Below are 25,238 nucleotides of genomic sequence, written 5' to 3' on the forward strand. Positions count from 1 at the left end.
TATTGCCCTGTGACCTTGTAAAGCATACAGGGGTGTGTAGAGTGATAGGACCTGTGACCTGGAGGGAGGAAGGAGCTACCTTAGCAAGAGATAGAATACAGGTATGGAAGAGAAGGGAGGCTTGATTTGCCTGGGCTATAGGATAATTACCTAGAAGGTTGTCTGCCTTTTTCTTTTCTTTTTTTAATATATTTTTATTGATTTCAGAGAGGAAGGGAGAGGGATAGAGAGATAGAAAGATCAATGATGAGAGAGAATCATTGATCAGCTGCCTCCTGAACGCCCCCTACTGGGGATCGAGCCCAAAACCAGGGCATGTGCCCTTGACCGGAATCAAACCCAGGACCCTTCAGTTTGCAGGCCAACGTTCTATCCACTGAGCCAAACCAGCTAGGGCTGTGTCTGCCTTTTTGAGAAATATAGTTCCCTTTTCCTTTTTATAAGTGAGAGTGATTTTTGCCTGATTCCATCTATTAATTGGTATAGGGATGGTGGTATATGCAGGAGAGAAGAGAGAAAGGCAGAGCCAGCAATTCCTGGCTGTGGTTGGATTGGTCTGGTTTAGGAGGGAATGGGTAAGGTTAAGTGTTCATTTGAGATGAGTGGAGGTGAGAAATTTCCTTACGGGAGTAGGGGAGGAGGGCTGGGATAGGATGAGAAGGAGAGCTAATTCCCACTTCCAGGGTTGGGATCGTCTCCAGGCGAGGAAAGGGTATGTTCTGGATCTAGAAAGAAGGAAATCTTGCCCCATGGGTAATTGAAGTCCCCTTGTAGAAGGAAGGTGAGAGTCCTGATGCAAAGGGAGAGGGGACAGTAGCTAGGACCTGGATGGTTTGTATTAGGAGAGAAGGTGGGCTTGCAGGGAGGTCAGGGTTATTGGGGTCAGTGCACAGGGGGCATGTGCAGAGTTGCTCACTGATTCGTCCTCTTCTTCTGGGATGCGGGTAAGGTGGAATCTGGTGGGCCTGATCTGGAGACTGTGATACTTAGGGGACTCCAGCTCATGTGATGGTGGTGTTCCGGGGATGGGTTTTAATCTGGAAAGGTGGAACCATGGGGTGTGCCCCGATAGTGTAGCTGCAGTTGGGGTAGTTAGGGGTACCTGACAAGGGGCTTGCCATCGGGGCTGTAAATTATTTGATGGATGGATTTCCTTTAGGAGGACGCAGTCCCCTGGCTATAGAGGAGTAGGGGGATGTCTCCCGTAAAAGGTGGAGGAGCACCTGATCAGCATGTTCTCTCAGTAACTGTCAGACGAGATTTAAAACGGGGACATAGTCTCCTAGGGGGGTCTCTGCGGAAGGGAAGTTTCCTAATAAGAAGGGTCTTCCATACATGAATTCAAAGGGACTAAGAAAGGAGGGTGCACAGGGGGTTGCCCTGATGCACATAAGGGCTAGAGGTAGGAGAGTACTCCAAGGTTCTTTAGTTTTGACAGTTAATTTAGTTAGGTGAGACTTAATTAAGAAATTCACCTTTTCTACCTTGCCTGAAGATTGGGGCCGGTAAGGGTGTTAGTTCCACTGGATGTTCAGAGTGGAGGAGACCTGTTGAGTTATTTGAGATATGAAAGCAGGTCCATTATCTGATTGTAATGAGGTGGGTCGGATATAGTGGGGAATGGCTTCTACTCAGCCTGAGAAGGCATCTACGAGGGTTGAGATACTTGATTGAAGTCAATTTGTCAGTCTTGTCCAGGGATTTGGCCCCTAGCCTGATGAGTGGGGAAAAGAAGGAGGTTTAATCTAACCTGTCCTTGGGGAGATACGGAGCAACATGTAGAACAGGTTTTGGTGATATCTTGCAGTAGGGAGGCTAGGCTAGGACATGGCCTGTAAGATATCATGGGCCTGTCCCTGGGGAAGGATATATTTTCCCTGAAATTTTAACCATGGATCTTCCTGAGTGGCCCCAAGAGCTAATAGGGGCTGAAGTTCCTCTGGAGTGTATTTGGGTGTTAGATTGGGTACAGCTAAGAGTTGGGGAGATGGAGGCTTCCTCTGAGCTGCTGCCTTGGCCTTCTGGCCTGCTTTGTTATCTCCCTGTGTTATGGAATCATTCCTGACTCAGTGTCCTTTGCAGTGTATGACTCTTAAGAAGGCTAGAAAAGTGGAGAGAGGTTCCTAAATTCCAAGCAGGAAGACCTGTTGAGGCTTTCAATGATAGTGTCAGGACTGTGAATGAGCGGTAGAAATAAAGAAAGTCTAAGCTCAGATATAAGGACATAAACAACAGGAGAGAACCTGGGTGGGCTGCTTTAGCTTACTAGGAGGGAAGGGGTCCCTTCGGACGTCAGGGGTCATCAGATCCTGACTCATTGGACAAACTTTTTGCAAGTAACAAATAACCAGCTTAGCCAAAAAGTAAACAAATAGCATTTCTTAGGTTGACATTTCAAAAATAACCAGATTAGCCAAAGAGTAAACAAATAGCATTTCTTAGGTTGACATTTGTCAACACATTTTATTTTATTTTATTGTTTTTAATTAAATCTTTATTGTTCAGATTATTACATTTGTTCCTCTTTTTTCCCCCCATACCTCTCCTCCTGCTAGTTCCCGCCCCACCCTCCGCCCTCACTCCCCACCCACTGTCCTCATCCATAGGTGCACGAATTTTGTCCAGTCTCTTCCCGCATCTCCCACAGCCCTTTCCCCCAAGAGAATAGTCAGTCCATTCCCTTTCTATGTCCCTGATTCTATTATAATCACCAGTTTATTCTGTTCATCAGATTATTTATTCACTTATTGATAGATGCATATTTGTCAGTTCATAATTTGTATCTTTACCTTTTTCTTCTTCTTCCTCTTCTTAAAGGATACCTTTCAGCATTTCATATAATACTGGTTTGGTGGTGATGAACTCCTTTAGCTTTTCCTTATCTGTGAAGCTCTTTATCTGACCTTCAATTCTGAATGATAGCTTTGCTGGATAAAGTAATCTTGGTTGTAGGTTCTTGGTATTCATCACTTTGAATATTTCTTGCCACTCCCTTCTGGCCTGCAAAGTTTCTGTTGAGAAATCCTCTGACAGTCGTATGGGTATTCCCTTGTAGGTAACTGAGTTTCTTTCTCTTGATGCTTTTAAGATTCTCTCTTTGTCTTTTGCTCTTGGCATTTTAATTATGATGTGTCTTGGTGTGGTCCTCTTTGGATTCCTTTTGTTTGGGGTTCTCTGCACTTCTTGGACCTGTAAGTCCATTTCTTTCACCATGTGGGGGAAGTTGTCTGTCATTATTTCTTCAAATACGTTTTCAATGTCTTGCTCTCTCTCATCTTCTGGCACCCCTATAATTCTGATGTTGGTACGCTTGAAGCTGTCCCAGAGGCTCCTTACACTATCTTCATATTTTCGGATTCTTTTTTCATTTTGCTTTTCCGGTTGGGTGTTTTTTGCTTCTTCGCATTTCAAATCTTTGACTTGATTCTTGCGCTCCTCTGGTCTGCTGTTGGGAGTCTGTATAGTATTCTTTATTTCAGTCAGTGTATGCTTAATTTCTAGTTGGTTCTTTATCACAACATCGAGGGTCTCATTAGATTTCTTGAGGATCTCACTACATTTATCGGCAGTTTTTAGAAAATTATTGAAAGACCTTAAAAGTGTGGTTTTGAGGTCTATATCTTCCATTTCTGACATTTGCGTCCTGTTTCTTTGTCTCCGCATTTTTTTATGTTTTCTTGGTGTACCCTCTAGTGGTCTTTGTGCGCAGTCTTGTTGTAGTTAAGCCTGTCACGCACAGAGCAGGGCCAATCAGGGGGTTGGGGCGCTGCCCCCTGTCACGCACAGAGCAGGGCCCATCAGGGGGTTGAGGAGCTCCCCCCTGTCACTCACAGAGTAGGGCCGATAGGGGAGTTGGGGCACCACCCCCTGTCACACACAGAGCAGGGCGGATCAGGGGGTTGGGGCGCTGCCCCCTGTCACACTCAGGGCAGGGCCGATGGGGAGGTTATGGCTCTACCCCATCACACACAGAGCAGGGCCCGTGGGGTGGGGGTTGGGGCGTTGCCTTCTATCACCCACAGAGCAGGGCCGATCAGGGGGTTGGGGCGCCGCACCCTGTCACACACACAGCCACAGGGCGATCATGGGATTGGGGAGCTCCCCCTATCAGGCACAGAGCAGGGCTGATCAGGGGGTTGGGGCGCCTTCCCCGTCACAAACAGAGCAGGGCGGATAGGGAGGTTGTGCCCCCCCCCCACCCCCCCACCCCCCCCCGGTCACACACAGAGCCGCAGGGCGATCAGGGGGTTTGGGCGCTGCCCCCTGTCACACTGATCCAGGTGCCGGGAGGCCTCTCGGCTCCGCTGATCCTGATGCTAGGAGGCATATTACCCTTTTATTATATAGGATAGAGGCCTGGTGCATGGGTTGGGGCCGGCTGGTTTGCCCTGAAGGGATTAGGGTGGGGGTCCCCACTGGGGTGCCTGGCCAGTCTGGGTGAGGAGCTGAGGGCTGTTTTTAGGCTGGTGAGTGACTGAAGCTCCCAACTGCTCCTTTTTTTCTTATTCTGGGCCAGCTTTAGCTTTGAGGCTTGGCTCCAGCTCTTAGGCCTCTGCTGCTGAAAGCAGGTTTCTGGCCTTTGTTTACCTTCTGTATTTGAAACAATGTTGCGATCCTGCTGGCTGAAGCCCCATGGACTAAAGCAGGTTTCTGGGGTTTTGTTTAGCTTCTATATTTGTAACATAGTTGCTTAGAGTTGCCACTCAGAGGCCTGCAGCGGCAGGCGGGGAACATTGGAGTCCTCCGTCACTGAAGCAAGCAGGCCTCATGTTCACTTTAAGCTGCCTGGCTGCCAGCCGCCATCTTGGCTGTCAGTTAATTTGCATATTGCCCTTATTAGCCAATGGGAAGGTTAGCAGTCGTATGCTAATTACCATGTTTCTCTTTTATTAGATAGGATTATTTTTACTAGAGGCCTGGTGCACGAATTCGTGCACCAGAGGGGTCCCTCGGCCTGGCTTCCAGGTTCGGCCAAAACTGGCTCTCTGACATCCCCCAAGGGGTCCCGGATTGCGAGAGGGCACAGCCCAGGCCAGGGGACCTGTGCACAATTGGGGCCAGGGAGGGATGCAGGAGGTTGGCCAGCCAGGAAGGGATTGCAGGAAGGCTTCAAGGTGTGTCCGGCCTGTCTCGCTCAATCCCGATCAGCCAGACTCCAGCAGCAAGCTAATCTACTGGTCAGAGTGTCTGCCTCCTGGTAGTCAGTGCACGTCATAGTGAGTGGTTGAGCGGCCTTAGCATATCATTAGCATATTACACTTTGGTTGAATGGACAATGGAATGACTGGACACTTAGCATATTAGGCTTTTATTATATAGAATTTTAGAGAGAGAGAGGGGAAGGGAGAGGGATAGAGAGATAGAAACATGGCTGAGGGAGGAACACCCCCCAGTGAGGACTGAGCCCACAACCCTGGCTTGTGCCCCAAACAGGAATTGAACTGTGACCTCTTGGTTCCTAGGTTAATGCTCAAACACGGAGCCACAACTGAAGGGGCTCCTTTTTTATTTTAATGAGGCTGCTGGAGGGACTGGCGTCAAACATGTTATCAACCTACCTTGTTAAACTGGAACTTAAGAGATTTATTTTGAAAATCTTTTTGGAAATGAGTAGTAGAAAATTTTATTTTCAGCTAGATTTTTTTGGTGTTGTACCTCTACTTCTCTTTTTTGAATGGAAATATTTCTATAGTACTTACTTATTATTAAAATATTAAATGATATGGAATTATATAGACTAGATCATGAAAAGCTCAATATACCTGCCCTCGACAGTAACTGACACCCACCTTAGCACTGCCAGGCTTTGTACGTACACATACATACTACCCCCACTTTTTTTTTCTTTATTTTGCTTGTTTATTTCATTTTCTTCAGGTCTCCAGGAAACCTAGAGAAGAACCGCTATGGGGATGTACCCTGCCTGGACCAAACAAGAGTAAAACTGATAAAACGAAGTGGCCACACTCAGGTAGACAGATAAATTCCATCTTTTCAGGAGTACTGAGGGAAATTTAAGTCTCTTACAAAGTGAAGCTTACTACTACTATAGTTGAAAGAACATGGATTCTAAGTCAGAAAGATACTGTTTGAGTTTTAATATTGCTACATACTGGTCTATTGTTACCACAGACAAGCCCCTATATGTCCATCTCATAGTAGTAAGTGGAGATTAAATGACATACTTTATGTAAATGCTGATAGTACAAGGTCTGGTATATTGTAGGTGCCTGATAAATGTTCAATTATTGCCCTGGCTGGTTGTGGCTAAGGTGGTTGAGCATCATCCCATGCACTAGGAGGTCACTGGTTCAATTCCTGGTCAGGGCACATGCCTGGGTTGTTGGCTCGATCCCCAATGTGGGGTGTGCAAGAGGCAGCTGATCGATGTTTCTCTTTCATCAATGTTTCTCTCTCTCTCTGTCTCTCTCTCTCTGTCTCTCTGTCTCTCTCTCTCTCTCTCTCTCTCTCTCTCTCCCTCTCCCTTCCTCTCTCTGAAATCAATAGATATATATTTTTTAATCACATATAATGCATTAGTAGAGATATTTAGTGAAAATGTTCAAACATTTAACATCAGTGTTTTGTCCTCATTTGGACCTACTTTTTGAGTTAATATAACAGTTTTCTAGAGCACATCATTTTTATTTCCTTTTAAGTAAATGATGATGTCACTGGAAAGCTTATTCTAAACTAGAAAAATCTATTAGCATAACATTAGCACAGTTTATTTTTTCATTCATCCTTACCTCATGCATTGTCTATAGCATAATCATTCACTTACTCCTTTTTCTAAAAAATATTTTTATTGATTTCAGAGAGGAAGGGAGAGGGAGAGAAACATAGGAACATCAATGATGACAGGGAATCATTGATCGACTTCCTCCTGCGTGCCCCCTACTGGGGATTGAGCCTGAAATCTGGGCATGTACCCTGACCAGGAACCCAAGTATGACCTCTTGGTTCATAAGTCGACGCTCAACCACTGAGCCACACTGGCTGGGCCACTTACTCCTTTTTAAAGTCCTCCTTAATATAATTTGTTTACAGCAACATTCAGCACTTACAATTTTGAGGTCAATGACTAAAAAAGTATTACATTTTTTTCTTTTCCCTTCTTTTATACCAGTTTTGTCCTGTGGCTTCTATACACATTTAAAAGCAAAACAACAGCATTGGTTGAGGTTTCAAGTAAAGGAATTTAAATAGTACCCTTAACTTTAACATGACACACATTATAGGGAATGGTTATATCCCTTCTTTTTCTAGGGGAAAAGTTTTTGGAAAATCATTGCCTTGTATGTAGTGCATGGATCTTGTAACCTTAATGTTTTAAGCACATAAACTAAATCCAGTCTAGGACCCTTACAGAAGGTTTTCTTGCAGGAGCATTAGTTAAGAACCTGGCTGACTGAGGGCAAATTCATCAGTATTGTTGAGATTATCACAGTATATGCTATGAACAAGCAGAATATAAGGGCTAAGTTGTGGCTCTGGAGTCAGAGATACCTATATTTATGTCTTGTTGAGTGCTCTGTCTCCAATATTTAGAACAGTGCCTGGTACATACCAGACATTCAGTAAATTATTTGTGAAGGAATGAGTGAATCTCAGTGTATCAGAAGACTATTCTAGTTATCCTGTAATTAATTTGAAGATCATCACTTGAGTTATAATCCCTTTCATTACTATAAACAATGACAGAGGCTTTATTTCCACAGTAAATGGAGGAGTCAGGTGAATTGTTCACCAGATTTGCTCCTGAAATTGTAAAGCTATTAGTCATAGTTTCTATTGAATATTCAGGTAATAATGGAGCCTGGGTATGAGTCCCATGCTGCTGATGTGATAGCTTTGAGGTATATGAGGTATAGCTTTCTTCCTTTTTCAGTCACACTTTGCCTTTTATGTGTGGCAGCATTGACAGGATGTCCTGCTCAGGTGCTTGGCTTGCCTCCTTTTTGGTTCTGAGCTATAGCCCTGCAAGTGTTACTGGATTCCTTGATTTCTTTTTTTCCTTTTTAATAACAGCTTTCTTGATATATAATTGACATACCATACAATTTATCCATTTAAAGTGTATAATTCAATAGTTTATTTTTTTGTTTTTATTTATTTTTTATTATTTTATTTTTCATTGATTTTTTAATTAAATCTTTATTTTTCAGATTATTACAGTTGTTCCTCTTTTTTCCCCTCTCATAGCTCTCCTCCACCTGGTTCCCAACCCCCCCCCCACACACACACACACACTGTCCTCATTCATAGTGTACGATTTTTGTCCAGTGTCTTCCCGTATCCACCACACCCCTTTCCCCCCTGAGAATAGTCAGTCCACTCCCTTTCTATGCCTCTGATTCTGTTATATTCACCAGTTTATTCTGTTCATCAGATTATTTATTCACTTGATTTTTAGATTCACTTGTTGATAGATGTGTATTTGTTGTTCATAATTTATATCTTTACCTTTTTCTTCTTCTTCCTCTTCTTAAAGGATACCTTTCAGCATTTCATATAATACTGGTTTGGTGGTGATGAACTCCTTTACCTTTTCCTTATCTGTGAAGCTCTTTATCTGACCTTCAATTCTGAATGATAGCTTTGCTGGCTAAAGTAATCTTGGTTGTAGGTTCTTGGTATTCATCACTTTGAATATTTCTTGCCACTCCCTTCTGGCCTGCAAAGTTTCTGTTGAGAAATCAGCTGACAGTCGTATGGGTACTCCCTTGTATGTAACTGACTTTTTTTCTCTTGCTGCTTTTAAGATTCTCTCTTTGTCTTTTGCTCTTGGCATTTTAATTCTGATTTGCATTTTTTATGCTTCCCTGTGTTAATAGAGTGGCTTTCTTTGCTAGGTGTCCTATAGGGCCCAGTGGCTCAGCCTCCCCAATTATCTGAGGTGGACACTCTTGTTGCACTCCTTTGTGGGCTGTGTGCACAGTCTTGTTGTAGTTAAGCCTTAATTGTTGTAGGTATCACTGGGAGGAATTGACCTCCAGGCCAATTGGCTGTGAGAATTAGCTGTGTCTGCAGTGGGAGAACTTCTATGCTGGAGACACCCTTCTGGGGCAAGACTTGCTTCAGTGGGGCTTTGGTGCTCGCTGAGTCTGCCCCCTGAGTGTGTCCCTTATGGATCTGAAGAGTTGTAATCTGGATGGTCCCACTCTGACCACTGGGTATACTGGTTCTTGGATCTCTAAGGAGGTGCTAATTTAGCCTCTGCCTGAGGCTACCCAGCAGGAGCTATGGAGAGATCTGCAGATTGCAGATTCCTCTTCTTTGGGGTTTGGAGGTGCCTAGATGAGGCCCAGCTATGAAGCAATGCAAGCTGCTGTGGGGCCTTGGGCCTTCTTTTGGATGTTCTGGGTATCTCTGACCCAGCTGCAGCTTGTTAGGTAATTTTAGATTGCAAAGGGCCAGACCATTCATATGCAAAAGCCTCTGAGCACAGCTAGGGTGGGGCAGGATCTCAGGGAATCAACAGGGCGGAGCAAACAGCTATGGCTGCTCCTCAGTCCTGCCCTAAGAGGCCCCACTTCTCAGTGTCCCGGTAATTGCTGCAAGCACCTCTGAGAGAAAGCCGCCCTCGAGTTCCACCCGATGCCAGACAGTCCAGTTTCTCCCCGTATGAGTCTGGGTCCCCAAAGACTCAGAACTGGAACTGGAGTTCAGAGCAGTCGGGAGCTTGAGACACCCTCTCGATTGAAAAAGACAACCGCGTCCTCAGTTGCCAGCCCTTTCAATGTGCGCCTCCGTACCTCTGCACTTTACTTCCTCACCTCCTCAGAGTCTCAGTGTGCTTTTCTCTTTCCTTCCAGTTCTAGAATTTCCACTCAGCCAGCCTTCCTGTGTTTCTGGATGATGTCTGTTTTGTCTTTTAGTTGTATTTTTGAAGTGATTGTGCAAGGCAGCAATTTCCAATGTTTACCTATGCCTCCATCTTGGTTTCTTCTTTCTAATTCAATAGTTTTAAAAAATGTATTCACAGAATTGTGCAGCCAATACCACAATCAACTTTTAAAAAAATATATATATATATATATATATATATATATATATATATATATATTATTGATTTTTTACAGAGAGGAAGGGAGAGGGATAGAGAGTTAGAAACATCAATGAGAGAGAAACATCGATCAGCTGCCTCCTACACGCTCTCTACTGGGGATGTGCCCACAACCAAGGTACATGCCCTTGACCAGAATCGAACCTGGTACCCTTGAGTCTGCAGGCTGATGCTCTATCCACTAAGCCAAACTGGTTAGGGCCACAATCAACTTTTTAATCACCTGAAAAAGAAACTCCATTTTTCTAAGTAGAATTGTGAGGAACTGCCAGACTCTTTTCCAAAGTGACTACAACATTTTACATTACTACTAGCAAAGAATGAGGGTTTTAATTTCTCCACATTTTTGCCAACATTTATTATCTCTTACCTATATTCATCTTAGTGGGTGTGAAATGGTATTTCATTATGATTTTAACTTGTACATCTTCTTAGGAGAAATAGTTATTCTGCCCATTTTAAAGTTGGGTTGTCTTTGCCCTGGCGATGTGGCTCCATTGGTTGTAGTGTCATCCTGTGCACTTGATGGTAGCAGGTTTGGGGTTTCATCCCTATTTGGGGCACGTTCAGGAAGCAACTGATAGATGTGTCTCTCTCATGTCGATATTTCTCTCTCTCTTCCTGTCTCCCTCTCTAAAATCAATTTTAAAAAATTAAAATAAAATTGGGTTGTCTTTTTACTATTGATTTGTGAGAATTCTTTATATATTCTAGGTATAAATCTCTTTTCAAATATATGCAGTCTGTGGGATTTTTTTATTGTTGTTATTTTGTTTTCACTTTCTTGATGGTATCATTTGAAGCACAAAAGTTTTCAATTTTAATGCAGTTGAATTTATCTGTTTTTTTCTTTTGTTGCTTATGATTTTTAAAATATAGATATTTATTGATTTTGGAGAGAAAGGGAGAGGGACAGAGCGATAGAAACATCAATGATGAGTGAGAATCATTGATCAGCTGCCTCCTGCATGCGCCCTACTGGGGATCGAGCCTGCAACCTGGGCATGTGCTTGGTTCATAGGTCAACGCTCAACCACTGCTGGCCAGGCTGCTGCTTGTGATTTTATGTGTCATATCTAAGAGGGCTATGTCTAACCTAATGTCAAAAAGATTTAATCCTATAGTTTGTTCTAGGACAGTGGTTCTCAACCTTCCTAATGCCGTGATCCTTTAATACAGTTCCTCATGTTGTGGTGACTCCCAGTTTCATTGTTACAAATTGAACATAATTAAAGCATAGTGATTAATCACAAAAACAATATGTAATTATATATGTATTTTCCGATGGTCTTAGGCAACCCCTGTGGAAGAGTCATTCGACCCCCAAAGGGCTCGTGACCCACAGGTTGAGAACCGCTGTTCTAGGAGTTTTATAGTTTTAGCTTTAAAATGGGTCTGTGATCCATTTTGAGTTAGTTTTTGTGTATGGTGTGAGGAAGGATTCAGCTTGGTTTTTTTCTTTTTCTGCATGTAGATATCCAGTTGTTCCAGCAATATTTGTGGAAGTGAGGTTTTGAATTGAATTGGCCTTTTTGCTTCTCTCTTTTTTTTTTTTTCCTGAAAAGAAGAGAATAGCCATACCCTCGGTTTTATTTACCTACTAGTACATTATTTTCCCACCCAAATGGTATATCCCACACAGCTGCAATGATGTTTCCTTTTTATCATTAGACAGATTACATCAATGCCAGTTTCATGGATGGCTATAAGCAGAAGAATGCTTACATTGGTACACAAGGTAAGTTAGTCCACCCCTCACAAATTGGTTTTGAGTCATCTACCTGTGATTCTTTGCACCAGATGATAGCATAATTTTTAAAGGAATGGTTACTTTCTGTAATGTTGTGGCCACTAGATCTTGGTTTTTCATTAAGATTGGGGGTTATTGAAGAAGGCAGATAAGAGGTGCAGAATTTATACATATCTGCCTGGAAACTCACTGCATAGAGATTAATCGGAAATTGAAGATGAAAATCACTCATAACCCTGAGACCCATAGATAATGTTAACATTTTTCAGCATCTCCTTCTAAACCTTTTTCTATGCAAATAAATAGGTATAGACATATAAAATATCTAACAAAATGGACTCTTTTTATACATTATCTCTTTTTTCACTTGATATCATGTGCACACCTTTCCAGAGCAGAAGATACAGATCTTATATTACCGTATGGATTGTTTAAATTAGGGATATGCAATACTTTAATCCTCTTTTGTTAGACATTTAGTTTGTTTTCAAGACTTCACAGTGTCCACTTCTGCACAGCGGAAATTCTAGTGTCATACAATGTTGGTACTTGCTAAAAAGGTTAGCAAAAATGGTAGTGAAACCAGAAAACTTCCAGGATAAAATCAACCCTTGTGTTTCCCTGAAACCAGAAGAGGAAAAAGCACTAGGAAAGTACAAGGAACTACCCTGAGTTGTTACTTCTTTGATTGAAAGGGAGTTGTTGGCCCACAAGTATCTTCAGAGTCCCCTCTGAATGCCCATCTTGTGCAGGTTGTAAGACAGAAGGATAACTTGATGGCATGGCCCTTGCCCTTAGCACCATGTTTGCTGAGATGTGATTAATTCTCACAAAGTAAAATGACCGGTGTGAGACCATATACGTTAAATGGTTAAGCTGTTTTGATCTAGCTGTGCCATCAATATCTGAGACAAGAAGAAGTCCTGCAAGGAGTGTGGTGGTCAGAGAAAGCTGCAAGGGAGAGGCAGCACTTGAAAATGGGTGGAAAGTGAACAGCCTTGGAGATGAGAGAGATGGCTTGAGCATGGGAATAGAGGCAGAAGTGAGCATAATGTGTCTATACTGTGATGAAGCAATTTTTTAGAAAGATTAAACGGGCAGGAGTATCCAGAATAGATTGGAAGAGAGAGTCCTGTTCAGGAAAGTAAACCAAGATGGAAGTACAGTAACTCAGACAAAAGATTATATGGTTGGTCCTCATAGCAGTGAAATTGAGTAGAGAGATCAGGATGGGGACAAAAACCAAAAACAATTCAAAGGCAAAAAATCTCAAGGATTTGGTAGATAAAAGAAAGTGGGGTACCAAAACCGGTTTGGCTCAGTGGATAGAGCGTCAGCCTGCGGACTGAAAGGTCCCAGGTTCGATTCCGGTCAAGGGCATGTACCTGGGTTGCGGCACATCTTCAGTAGGAGATGTGCAGGAGGCAGCTGATCGATGTTTCTCTCTCATCGATGTTTCTGACTCTCTATCTCTCTCCCTTCCTCTCTGTAAAAAATCAATAAAATATATTTAAAAAAAAAGAAAGAAAGTGGGTAAAGGCCCTGGCCAAAATGGGTAGCACAGTTAGAGTGTCACCCCGATATGCCAACATTGTAGATTTGATCCCCCGCCAGCGCACATACAAGACTCAACCAATGAATGCATAAATAAGCAGAATAACAAATCGATGTGTTCCCCCGCCCCCCCCTCTCTCTCTCTCTCTCTCTCTCTTCCCCTTCACCCCCCCCACAAAATCAATACATTTTTAAAGAACAATTTTGGGAAAAATGGGTCAGAATTGACTTCAACTTTTTAAGACTGGGTGATTGAAGAATGCCAGTACTGTGAATAGAGATGGGAAAGTGTAGAGAGAAAGCTAGTTTTGAAGGAGGAAGCTGAATTGCAAATATGCTGAGTCTGAGGAGATGATGGGACATGGAATGGGACAGTTCACTTGGCAACTGGTGATTGATTATAAGGCTTAGATTAAATAAAACTGCTACAGCCTTGTACACAGTTGACACTGTCAGTCTGGATATGATAGTTGAAGCCCTGGTCATAAGACTCTGAGAAGGTCAGTAACAGTGCTTCTCAGACTGTAACCTACCTGGGGACCTTGTTAACATTCAGATGTGTGTTAACACACTCATACCTTGTCTTCTCCTTTCATTCCAGGCCCTTTGGAGAATACTTACCGTGATTTTTGGCTCATGGTATGGGAGCAAAAAGTTTTGGTGATTGTCATGACCACTCGGTAAGTTTATCACTTTTCTTCCCACTGCTCTCTGGCCCCTCTCCCCACCCCTGCCTCCCCAAGCATCATGGGTGATTGCAAAGAGGCATTTAGCTCTTAAATACAATGAGGATTACGAAAGCCATGGCCAAGAGTTTGAGATGTCATAGCTTTTTTTTTTTTTTTTTTTTTTTTAGCTGATCCAAAGTTAACAGCCAGGGTACGATGGAGATTGATAGATCTAACTTGTCAAAGTTTTAATCCATGGCTCTATTGACCCTGTGCCAGTTACAGCCTATCCTGGTCTTATCCACTAAAGGAAGTATTAGGAAACATGGGACAATTCACTTCGAATACTTCCAAAGGGCACCTGTATAAAAAAATAATATGAAGGGCAGTGACTGTCACTCCATTTAAATTATACTTAAAAAGTCAGACAGTGACATGCGAAGTGTGGTGTCTGAATTGTCGGTTCCCCTTTGCTCTCCCTTCCCCTCCTACTTTGACCATTTTCTGCTCATGTAGGCAGGAAGCTCTTGATGAAAATAGTGTTTTTGAAATTTTGGTGTACACATCTGCCAAAACTTTAGGAATTACTATTTCATTAGTATTACTATTATCATTATGATAATTATAACCTATTTCAGATGAGGAGAAAAAATTAATGAGAATGTTAGCTCATTTTTCTTTCTCATGGAACTGTTACAACCACCTTTTATTTGGAGAGGAGGTTGTGGAAGAAGTATCACCTTGGAGTAATTTGGAGCCACTGAAGTGTAATGAGGTGGACTTTAGGCCTTTACACAAACGTCAGGGCTGCCATCTTAGGAGCTGTGCCTTTCCTACTCTTCTATCACTCAAGGGCCCTCATTGGGGAAGAAAATGAACAGTGGCTGAGATACAAGGCAGAGAGTTCAATCTGGCCCACCACATTTTATCTACTGTCTTTCTTTGTCCACCCGGTATTTATCCCAGATATGTGAGGAGTACCCAGAGGAAAGGGGCCAAATGATATAGTAGGTGCTCAGTAAAAATCTGCTTTAATGAGTACATGCAGAAATTTTTGTTGTTACGTCTGTTTAGAATGAAGGTTTTCTTTCTTTTCTGCCAGAAAGCAAGGGTGTAAGTTAGAAACAATGCAAGAGGTGATACTGCTGCCCCTGGGGAGGGCATGATTAATGGTGTGGAGAGGAAGGGTGGAAGGCTTACCTTGCTCTGTGTATCTTCAGCTTTGAGGAGGGCGGCAGGAGGAAGTGTGGCCAGTACTGGCCTTTAGAAAAAGACTCTCGGATCCGATTTGGCTTCCTCACAGTGACCAATCTAGGCGTGGAGAACATGAACCATTATAAGAAAACAACGCTAGAAATTCATAACACAGAGGTAAATCCAGGTTTCTATTTTCTCACTTTTTTGAAGCTAAGGGAGAACTATTACTGTAAAGAAAATATCCAAAGGGAAATAGGCAGGATTCCAGGGGGCTTATAAGTTACGTCCATTTTTCTGGGAAGAGGATCAGGATATTTAATTGAGAGCCAATATAACCATATTATCGCAACACAACAGTGGCATTACGTAGGAATAAAACTTAGGAGAAATCTGGATCTTACAAATAGGAATTCTGCCCTTTCCAAACATTAAATCTTTCCTTTGGGTTTGTAGAGAAGCAGTTGTGGAGAAAGTTGAGGGTGGTCGGCAGGAATCTTGGTAGTAGAGATCCCAGGACGTCAAGAACTAGAAAAGCTGAAGGTAGTCAGGGCAAGCAGAAATGACCTCACTAACTTTTTTTTCTTTTTCTATCCAAGGAGCGGCAGAAACGCCAGGTGACTCACTTTCAGTTCCTGAGCTGGCCCGATTATGGTGTCCCCTCCTCAGCGGCTTCCCTCATTGACTTCTTGAGAGCAGTCAGGAGCCAGCAGAGGTTGGCCGTCAGCAGCATGGGCGCACACTCCAAAGGGCAGGGCCCTGAACCACCCATTGTGGTCCATTGCAGCGCAGGCATTGGCAGGACAGGTAATGATGCACCTGATGCAGCTCTCATGGCCTCCGGAGGCAGTAAAGGTGGGGGATGGATAACCAAGCTCTTCCTTGCCAGGTTGAGAGAATTTGGTCCAGTGGTGGTGAATTGCCATGGAAAATTCTTCTTTAATGTATTTTTGGTATCCCTAGTGCTAAGTGTGTGTCCAGAACATACACTTCACAAGCCAAGTCCTCTGGGAGTTGATGCTTTATACATCCATCAGCATGATCATCTTCTGACCCCATCAGTCACCAGGGTGTCTCAGAGAGCTCAGCTGTGCTGTTGCTTCCTTCCCATCTCTCTCCCTGGGGAGGTCTCCACCTTGCTTTATCTCTCCATTCTGGATCCAGTTAGCAACTTTAGCCTTAAGGGGATGATTATTGAAGGGACTGCTGGCATTTCTCGTCAGAGATCCCTTTAGGAGAAGCTCAGGAAGAATAGGTTTGTGTTAGGCCTCTATGGAGAAATTGTAGAGTCTGAAAATTAGGGCCCAGGTGTGGGAGGGCTGTTGTTCTATCAGGATTGTCATTTTTCCACCTTTTTCTATTATCTCCATATATATGCCCTCTCATTTCTCTGGCTTCCAGCACTCACTGTGCCCTCCTCCTTGACTCCTTTCAGGTCTAAGGCCCCTTGCCTATAAATTCAGTAATCTAGTCCTCCCTGGGTTATTTGGTAGAAGGGTGGGGAGAAGAGAGGTAGGTCAGATATGACTACTTCCTTTCTTCCTTCAGGTACCTTCTGCTCACTGGACATCTGCCTGGCACAGTTGGAGGAGCTTGGTACCCTTAATGTGTTCCAGACGGTGTCCCGCATGAGGACCCAGAGGGCCTTCAGTATCCAGACCCCTGAGCAGTACTATTTTTGCTACAAGGCAATCCTGGAGTTCGCAGAAAGGGAGGGCATGGTGCCATCCAGCCACAACATCCTGGCTATGGAGAGTCAGTAACTGTCCCATGAACTTCCTCCTGCTAGCCAGCCTTCTTCCTTAAACTCCCTGGACACCGCTGAGCCTGTAGGCTGCCATCAGTTACACTGAAGCCATGGATGAGCCTCTTTCTTGTGTTTCCCGGTGTACTCCAGACTCCTGGTGCAGGGCAGCTTTTCCCTTTGGCTGGGTAGATGTGGTGAAATGGTTACTAGAAAGGGCCAGCAGCAATGTGTTCTTAATTCCTAGCACCTGCCATTGAACTGTGCCTTATTAAAACCAAATTGTGGCTATTGATTTTTGCCAGAGGCTCTAAGCAAGGTTAAGTGGGAAAGGAAACTCCCTCCGCCTTTCCCAATGCCTTCTCCTTCTGGAGGTCCCTTTCCCCATTCCTTCCCCATTGCTAGGATTTGATGGGGAGGTTTGGTGAGCATCCACCTTCCTTCCCAGAAAGCTTGACCAAGTTATATGTTCTAGAAAATGTCCCGAGTGCCAAGCACGTTTATACCTAGAGCGTGTATTCGAGTCTCTTCTGTTATTCTGTGTGTGTGTGTGTGTATGTGCACTTATGTGTATGGGTCCATATGTATGTGTGTATATAATATATATTGTATCTGACAATATGGTGGTATTCTATCAATACATATACACACAGTTACTCCTTTATAAAGGTTCCTGGGGCTCCATGTTGCAGTTTGGGACTCGTTGCTTCTTGTGCCCTACTGTTTATCCCGGACTAGCTGGGGTTGGGGATCCTGTCTCCTGTTGTCAGACCACAGGGTGGTGGAAGAGGACGCAGGTACATCTACTCTTCCTGTTTTTGCCACAGGCCTTCATCCTTACGTCATGACTTATCTCACTCCAGAATGCTACCTTTTGGAGCCAACAATACTGGTTTGTGGTGACACTGGTTTAATTCAGCATGGATTGCCCTTACCTAATGGTTTCCTCTGTTTACTTTGCTGATTTTGGTAATAGACCTCCACTGTGATTCTCTTTTCTCTTCCTATCCCTCGGGGATTGGAGCCTGGGAGTAGAGATGAACTCACTGAGCAGCCAGAGACCAAAGCAATTTCTTAGAAGGAAAGAGAAGGAGCCTAGGCATGAGAAAGAAAACTACCATGAGAATCTTTCCCTGGGAGACTGTGCTAGGGTCCCTTTTTATTTTACCAAAAGGTCCCTTTCCTTATGCAGCTTGGTCCTATCCACTCAAATAACCATTTCTTTCTGCCTAGTAGCCTGCCAGACCCTGGCGCTCAAGCTGGGTGGGCTCTATGACAGAAAAAATCTTAACTCCCAGCTGTGTATAGCAGTGCCCCTGCAATTTCTATTTTCTTCCCATTCACCCAACCTATCCCTGTCTGCTCCCAGCCTACTAGCCTGATGTGTCAGGGATGGAATCGAGTCCCCAGTGCTCTATATTCCCAAGAAAATCCCAGGAACCCTTAAAGCTTCCTCCATCACAGATGAGGTTGGTAGCTGATCAGACCTCGATAATTTTATACTGTAATAAGCTCTTGAATGTATATGTTCTTATTTTACAATCTTTTCCTTTTGTATTTAATGTCAATGGATTGAGTCAGATTCAGAAAATAATTGTAAATGTTCATATTCAGTATCTTATACCAATAGTTTTGTGTTTACATATAAATATACTGACATGATCAAATCCTTTTAGCTTCATCAATTTGGTAGCATTGTGGGGCTGGGAAGGTAAGGAAAGGGTGTAAGAGCTGGTCTGGGAGGGATAGAGAGGCAGGGAAGGACCCAAGGCCTCAATATCTGAGAGTCATACCTGTAGGCCAGTGATGGCAAACCTATGACACGTGTGTCAGAGGTGACACACGAACTCATGTTTTTGGTTGATTTTTCTTTGTTAAATGGCATTTAAATATATAAAATAAATATCAAAAATATAAGTCTTTGTTTTACTATGGTTGCAAATATCAAAAAATTTCTATATGTTACACGGCACTAGAGTTAAGTTAGGGTTTTTCAAAATGCTGACACGCTGAGCTCAAAAGGTTCGCCATCACTGCTGTAGGCCATACCTGTAGGCCAGGACCTTAGCTCTGGGCAGAAATAGGGAATCAGTACCAGTTGAGTGCTTCTGGGGTGCCAATCTCTGTGCTTGGTGCTTTTCTTCTCATTACCTCATTCAAACCTTACAATAATCCAATGAAAGATTATTCTCTCTCCATTCTATTTCTATATAGATGAAGGAGGTAAGGTCCAGAGGGTTACAGTGATTTGCTCTAGAACTAGAGCTGAAGTTGGTCTGCTTACAAAGCCTTTGGCCTCTTCACTGTAATGCTTTCTCAAAAATATAGTGTTTTGTCTTTTGAAACTACATCTTTTTTGTAGTTCTCTTTTAGAGCATAAACAGTTCTTAAAATTCCAGGTCATTGATCTTCAGCTCATGTTGCATGGGGTAGACTAGAAGGGTGACAGAGTTGGTGACTGATTCTCCCAAATAGGACCTCCTTGTGTAGGGTCTTTAGGTCTGTAGAGTACTGAAAGGGTGATTTTCCTAGGGACACTACATGCTTATGGGTACACTCGTGTTTGTGGGAAGATCTTGAGTCACTTGCATCTCTCTCTTAGAATGGAACAAGAAACTTTATCCATACAGGCCTACTTCCCATGCCAGAGAGCTACTTCTTATTGACAGCCTGCCAAGTTGGGACTGTTCTGGCCTGGAGTGTGTGCAAATATTGGGGTTTTCTTAAAAATTATAGCAGTTAACATTTACTGGGTGCTTGACTGTCCAGGTGTTTAAAGTGCTTTCTAGGTATTATTTCATTCACCCTAAAATTTAAAAAAAAAAAAAAAAAAAAATATATATATATATATATATATATATATATATATATATATTATTGATTTCAGAGAGAAAGGGAGAGAGAGAGAGAGAGAAACATCAATGATGAGAGGGAATCATTGATTGGCTGCCTCCCGCATGCCCCCTAATGGGGATCGAGCCCACAATCCAGGCATGCGCCCCTGGCTGGGATTGAACCCAGGATCCTTCAGACCCAGGCCGAGGCTCTATCCATTGAGCCAAACTAGCTAGGGCCAAAACAACCTTTGAGGTAGGTGTTGACAGGAGAAAAAAAACTGAAGTACAGGAAAATTAGTTTGCCACTAAGAACCTGGACCATCTGATTCCAAAGTACCTGCTGTTAATGTTAACTCTTACACTAGATTCCCTCTAAGGATTCATCTCCTGATCTGCCAACAAATTTTTCTTGAGTTTCTGACTTTAGCTGAACTGTAGAGAAAATAATTAAGCCAGAAAATAACTGATCATTTTCTGGATGATTCTTTTATTCTCTTGGGGGCAAAAGGCATAAGCGCTGAACAGAGACACCTGAAATCTGAGAGATCAGAGAGGGCAGGGTTTTGGTGAAATGTATAGGAAATAGGATTAAATTATAAAGGATCTATCTGTAGGAAGTAGACTTGAACTGTCATTAATTTGAAGAGGCTGTAAACCATTGCTCTGTAAATTCAGGTTACTCATGAGCTCCTCCTTGCATGTCTGAGTGTTGGCGAAGTTATCACTTGCAAGAGCTCCATAAAGATGCAGATGCCTGGATCCTGCCCAGTACGTGATTAAGTAACTGACAGAATAAGCCAGGTATCGGAAGCACTGTCTTTGTCCGTATCCCTGACTCTGAGGAAGGTTAGTAAATTGATGTCTTCCAAATCTTAAAGAGATCAACAGCCCCATTACCATAGTTACTTATAGCTTTCACCACTGGGAAGATAATCAGTAGGCTCAGTGTGAGCCTATCCATTTTAAGTGTTTATGGAGGCAAAAAAGGGGAAGACAGAAAAGAAGCCCCAAATCTGTTCAGGAAGTCAAGGCTTTCACACAGGAGATTTGGTGAACAAAGCAAGAGAACCCACAATCAAATGCTGGATTGTACAGTTGCGAACATAAGATGAAAAAGTGTTCGGGGAAGAGAGCATCATGGTCTAACTCAGGCTTCTATTCTAATTTGATTGCTATTTTTCAACTAATTTATACTTCCGCTAGCATTGGTCCCTTTATCCTGCTCATCCCTGTAAGCTAGGATGGGACTCCTGAGGTGAAAGATGCCCCAGCACTCACAGCCTAAGAGATCCGTCATTGTCAGTCTCCACGTCACCATTTGCAGGTAAATGACAAAATGGGACTGGTTCTTGGGAAGCTGGACTATTTTAGCATTGTAGCTTGAGGAAGGTGGACTCCTGTCTTTAAAGGTGTCCCCTCTCTAGAAATAACCAGACACACATGTAAATGCACGCACGAGAGACCTGGAGGGAGGGGCCAGACAGAAACGCCTGCCTGGAGTGACTGAGCTATTTGGTAATGTCGAGGTCTCACCACTTACCCCAAGTCAAGTCCTAGCTTCTTTTGGTAAAATAAGAGGCCACATTAGATGATCCTACTACAGGCCCTCCAATTCGAAGGATCTAGTTCTTTGCTGGAAGTGAATATATGCAGAGGAACCATTAGGACCTTCTCCTAATGGTCAATTCCCACTTCCCTATATTCACTCAGTTCTCTACCCACTTGGCCCCCAACTTGGAAAAGAGGTCAAATAACCCTCTAATCCATAGGCCTTTAAGACTTTCATGCTGCTCCATGTGGGGCAGACAGAGTGACTTAGAGTCAAGGAATGAACCAACTAAGGATCCAAGCTCCCAGCCAAGGTCATAGATTGATTTGTCTCAGGTCTTGGTCACTACCCACTTAGTACTGTTAGCTTACCGAGGGCAAGAGCTAAAGCTTGGGAACCAGATTTTCTCTTGGGAGGTATCTGCTCCCATAGTTACCATCACAAAATAGTGGTGAATATTAAACATATTCAACTACACTGCTCTTAACCACAAAGACTAGGTCTTCTTCACAAATAGAAATCTGGAACTCAGAAACTTGCTGCAGTGTTTACTTTCTCTCTGCCTGTCATCACAGCTTTCATAAAATGCTTCCTTCTGTTTAAGTTAAATCTACATGCTGCAATCTTTTACACCCATATTTTTTCTTCTAAGGCCAACATGGACATAGTAGACTGGGAGCAGTGATTCCTTTTCAACAATTTAGGATACTATGTTCCTGATAGTTGTTAGGACTAAGATGAAGATGAAAGTAAGAAAGCAGACAGTGAGATGCAGAGAGATGGTCAGAGTGCACAGTGCCCATCCCCCACTCCAGGTTCACTTCTTTCTACTCCTCCCCCACATCTGAACCTGGTTATGTCTCTAAGTTAATGTAGTTGTCCAAACCTCATGACTTACAGATGTGCAGCTGAGCCTAGGTCAGCCTGTTTGTCCTGTGGGGTCTCTGTTTTACTTCCTTGACCTTTAGTGAATGCCTGTTCTGTGGCCAGCAGCCAGTGGACATACGGAGTCTGATGTTCACGGCAGATACTGTGCTGGAGATGTCAGTTGGGACTTAGTTTGGATAGAAGCTAGGATCCTTGGAAGTGGGTGAGAACAGAGAAGAATGAAGAGGGCAAGAAGAGAGGAGACCCTTGAGAGCCACCAACATTTAAGGGAGGATGAAGAAAAGCCTATGAAAGATTGTGATTAATAGAGGTAACCAAGGACAAAGCTGGGCTGTGTTCTCATAGACTGGTGAGCAGTGAGAAGTGGCTGGGATGAGTGAACAGGATTCAGGAATGTAGGTTCATCAGCCTTTTCAGGGGCCCGGGAGGGGTGTGGGGGAAGGAGGGGGTGACAGGGAGGAGGCATGTATGGGAGGTAAAGGAATAGAGACAGCAGTGGTTGGGCTGTCTCTACTTCAACCAATGCAAGGCCCACCTTTCTCTCTTACATATTAGGCCTCTGATTAAGATTTCATTTGAACAAAGGAATCTGCTGCTTTTTAAAAAGATAAAAAACCACAACTGATTCACAAAAGGAAATACTTTGAAACAAAGGGAACCTGGGGAACATACTGTTTTATCTATTTTCTAGATTTGGGCTGGAAGTGATCCAGAGGGGTAAATTAATGTTCAATGAGGGGAAGACACTTCAAGGCAATACCTAGCAGTCTTAACACCCACTAAAAATCCCAAGCCTGGCCCAGCCTTTGTGGCTCAGTGGTTGAACATCGACCTATGAACCAGAAGGTCACTGGTTCAATTCCCGGTCAGGGCACATGCCTGGGTTGTGGGCTTGATGCCCGGTGTGGATCATGCAGGAAGCAGCGATCCCCAGTGTGGATAGTGCAGTAGGCAGCCGATTAATGATTCTCTCATCATTGATGTTTCTATCTATCTCCTCTCTTCCTCCTAGAAACCAATAAAAATATATTTTGTGGGGAAAAAAATCCCAAGCCTCCAAAGCCACCCATATATCAGAAGTATGGAATATGTACAACATAAGCCAACCGGTTTCCAGAGAAATGGAGTTCATTCACACAGTGGGATTGATGGGTCTGTTAGGCCTGTCCTGGCTTCCTCTCAGGTTTTGCATTTGAATTTTCAGAAGAGGGAGCAGCAGATGAGATTAAGGAGAAAAAAAATCTGAGGACTCTTAACTAAATGCTGAACATACTTTTTTTCAAATCTCACAGCCCACTACAGTTCTTAGTTTATAGGTAAGAAAATTGAAAAGATAAATAAGTAACTTGTCAAAAAGATAAATAAGTCAAAGATATCCAGCTAGGAAGTAGATAACTGGGATTCTGAACAATAGCTTGAGCTTTTCCCCTTGAACCTGGGTTGGAGTGGGGATCAAGAATACCCTCACCTAGATATTCCCAAACTGGCAATGGTCGGTCTATAAGCCAGCACTGGTGTTATCAGTAGAAGTGGGGTATCCCTTTACACACTGAGTGCTGGATATGGGGTCCTTATGATATTTAGAGAAAGAATTTTCTTAGACTTGCATGGGAGGATGAGTGATTTTTATTTGCCTGGAATTATATCCCTGGGTTTCCAAAGTCCCATTTCCCTAAATTCACACCTGGAAGAAGTGTAGCTGGGGTTTCAGTAGAGCTAAAAAGCAAAGCCAGTGTCCAGAGTTTCTGTTTCATGTTGGAATTGGGTCCGGTTTAGCATTAGGCTAGTTGTAATCCATTAGTCCATTGTGTGGTTCACATGGCTGTGAGTTCTATAGACAAATGCAGGGGAGCAAAGAGAGCACACCCCCTGCAACAAGAGTCCCAAAAGAACCAAGAGGGCCAGGAGCCAAGAGAGTGAACTCCTTCGTTCAGGGAATTAAGTATCCCCAATCTTCCCACGCTTATGGTGGCCATGCCTACTTTGGTCAATAATCTGTTCCCAGGTGTGACTAACAGCCAAAAGTACCTTCCCTATTTCACTCAGACTCTACTGGACATGTGTCTATCTCCCTCTCCCTACCCCTCCTTCAGTCCCTTCCCCCAGTGATCTGCAGGGAATAGACCAGTGGCTCACTGGGGAGTGTTAAACTGCAGCTTCTTAGCAAAGCTGCACAAGTGACATGCCTATAATATTTGGCCCACTCTTTGCTCCTTTCCTATTGTTAATAACTAAATTAATTACAACAGTATCACTGACACTGACATCTTTTTTACAAAGTCATTGAAGTGCAGGGCCTGTGTCTCAGTCACCCATACCATAAGACCCTAAAGAACTGTTTCCTTTCCGTGAATGAGGGTGAGTGGATGTGAGTGTGAGATGTCTGTGAGACACAGGGTGTTTGAAGGTGTGACAGTTTTGAGTATATGAGAGCTGAAGAAGATATATATATATATATTTACACACACACACACACACACACACACACACACACACACACACACACTTGGATGACAAATCTTGCTTCTTCAATGGTAATATTTTTGGAAGGGCCAGAAGTCATTTAGACCTATCTGGGGACAAACTGCTCTTGGAGTTAGGGAGGTAAGGAGTGTGGAGTAAGTGTGGAGACTCTATTGCTCCAGAATTCCCCACCTAGATCATGGGCCTTAGCATTTATGGAGACAGCACATGGGGGGATGCTCAAAGCTCAGGTTTTAGGCCCACACATACGTGCCTTGGTGACTTGGGCAAATCACTCCACTACTCTGAGCCTCACTTTTCTCAGCTACAATAGGACAGTAATCCCTAACACACAAAAGAGGCCTTCTGGGAATCAGAACCTGGCTTCTCAGTGTGACTTCTCCAAGGAAGGCCCTTACCCAGATCCATTTACTTCTTTGTCCTCACTGATAGGGTAGAGGAAGGAAAGGTGGGGTGGATGCAACCTTAAATGCAGCTTGGCGGACCAATATCGCCAAATCA

The 25,238-nt window shown here is 43.4% G+C and overlaps 1 protein-coding gene across 2 annotated transcripts in view; it reads left to right on the forward strand.

Moving 5' to 3' along the window:
• PTPN9 (protein tyrosine phosphatase non-receptor type 9) overlaps positions 1-18,896 on the forward strand; it is a 162,250-nt gene extending 143,354 nt beyond the window's left edge. For both annotated transcript variants that reach the window (XM_081084467.1, XM_081084468.1), the window contains 6 exons: positions 5,878-5,971; positions 11,741-11,807; positions 13,975-14,053; positions 15,262-15,412; positions 15,835-16,042; positions 16,784-18,896. In XM_081084467.1, the coding sequence (XP_080940593.1) occupies positions 5,878-5,971; positions 11,741-11,807; positions 13,975-14,053; positions 15,262-15,412; positions 15,835-16,042; positions 16,784-16,998 (814 nt within the window). In that variant the 3' untranslated portion in view covers positions 16,999-18,896. The remainder of the gene's footprint in view (positions 1-5,877; positions 5,972-11,740; positions 11,808-13,974; positions 14,054-15,261; positions 15,413-15,834; positions 16,043-16,783) is intronic.
• Positions 18,897-25,238: the final 6,342 nt, after the last annotated feature.

The sequence above is a fragment of the Myotis nattereri genome (genome assembly GCF_964212035.1).
Source record: "Myotis nattereri genome assembly, chromosome: 1".
Classification (NCBI taxonomy): domain Eukaryota; kingdom Metazoa; phylum Chordata; class Mammalia; order Chiroptera; family Vespertilionidae; genus Myotis; species Myotis nattereri.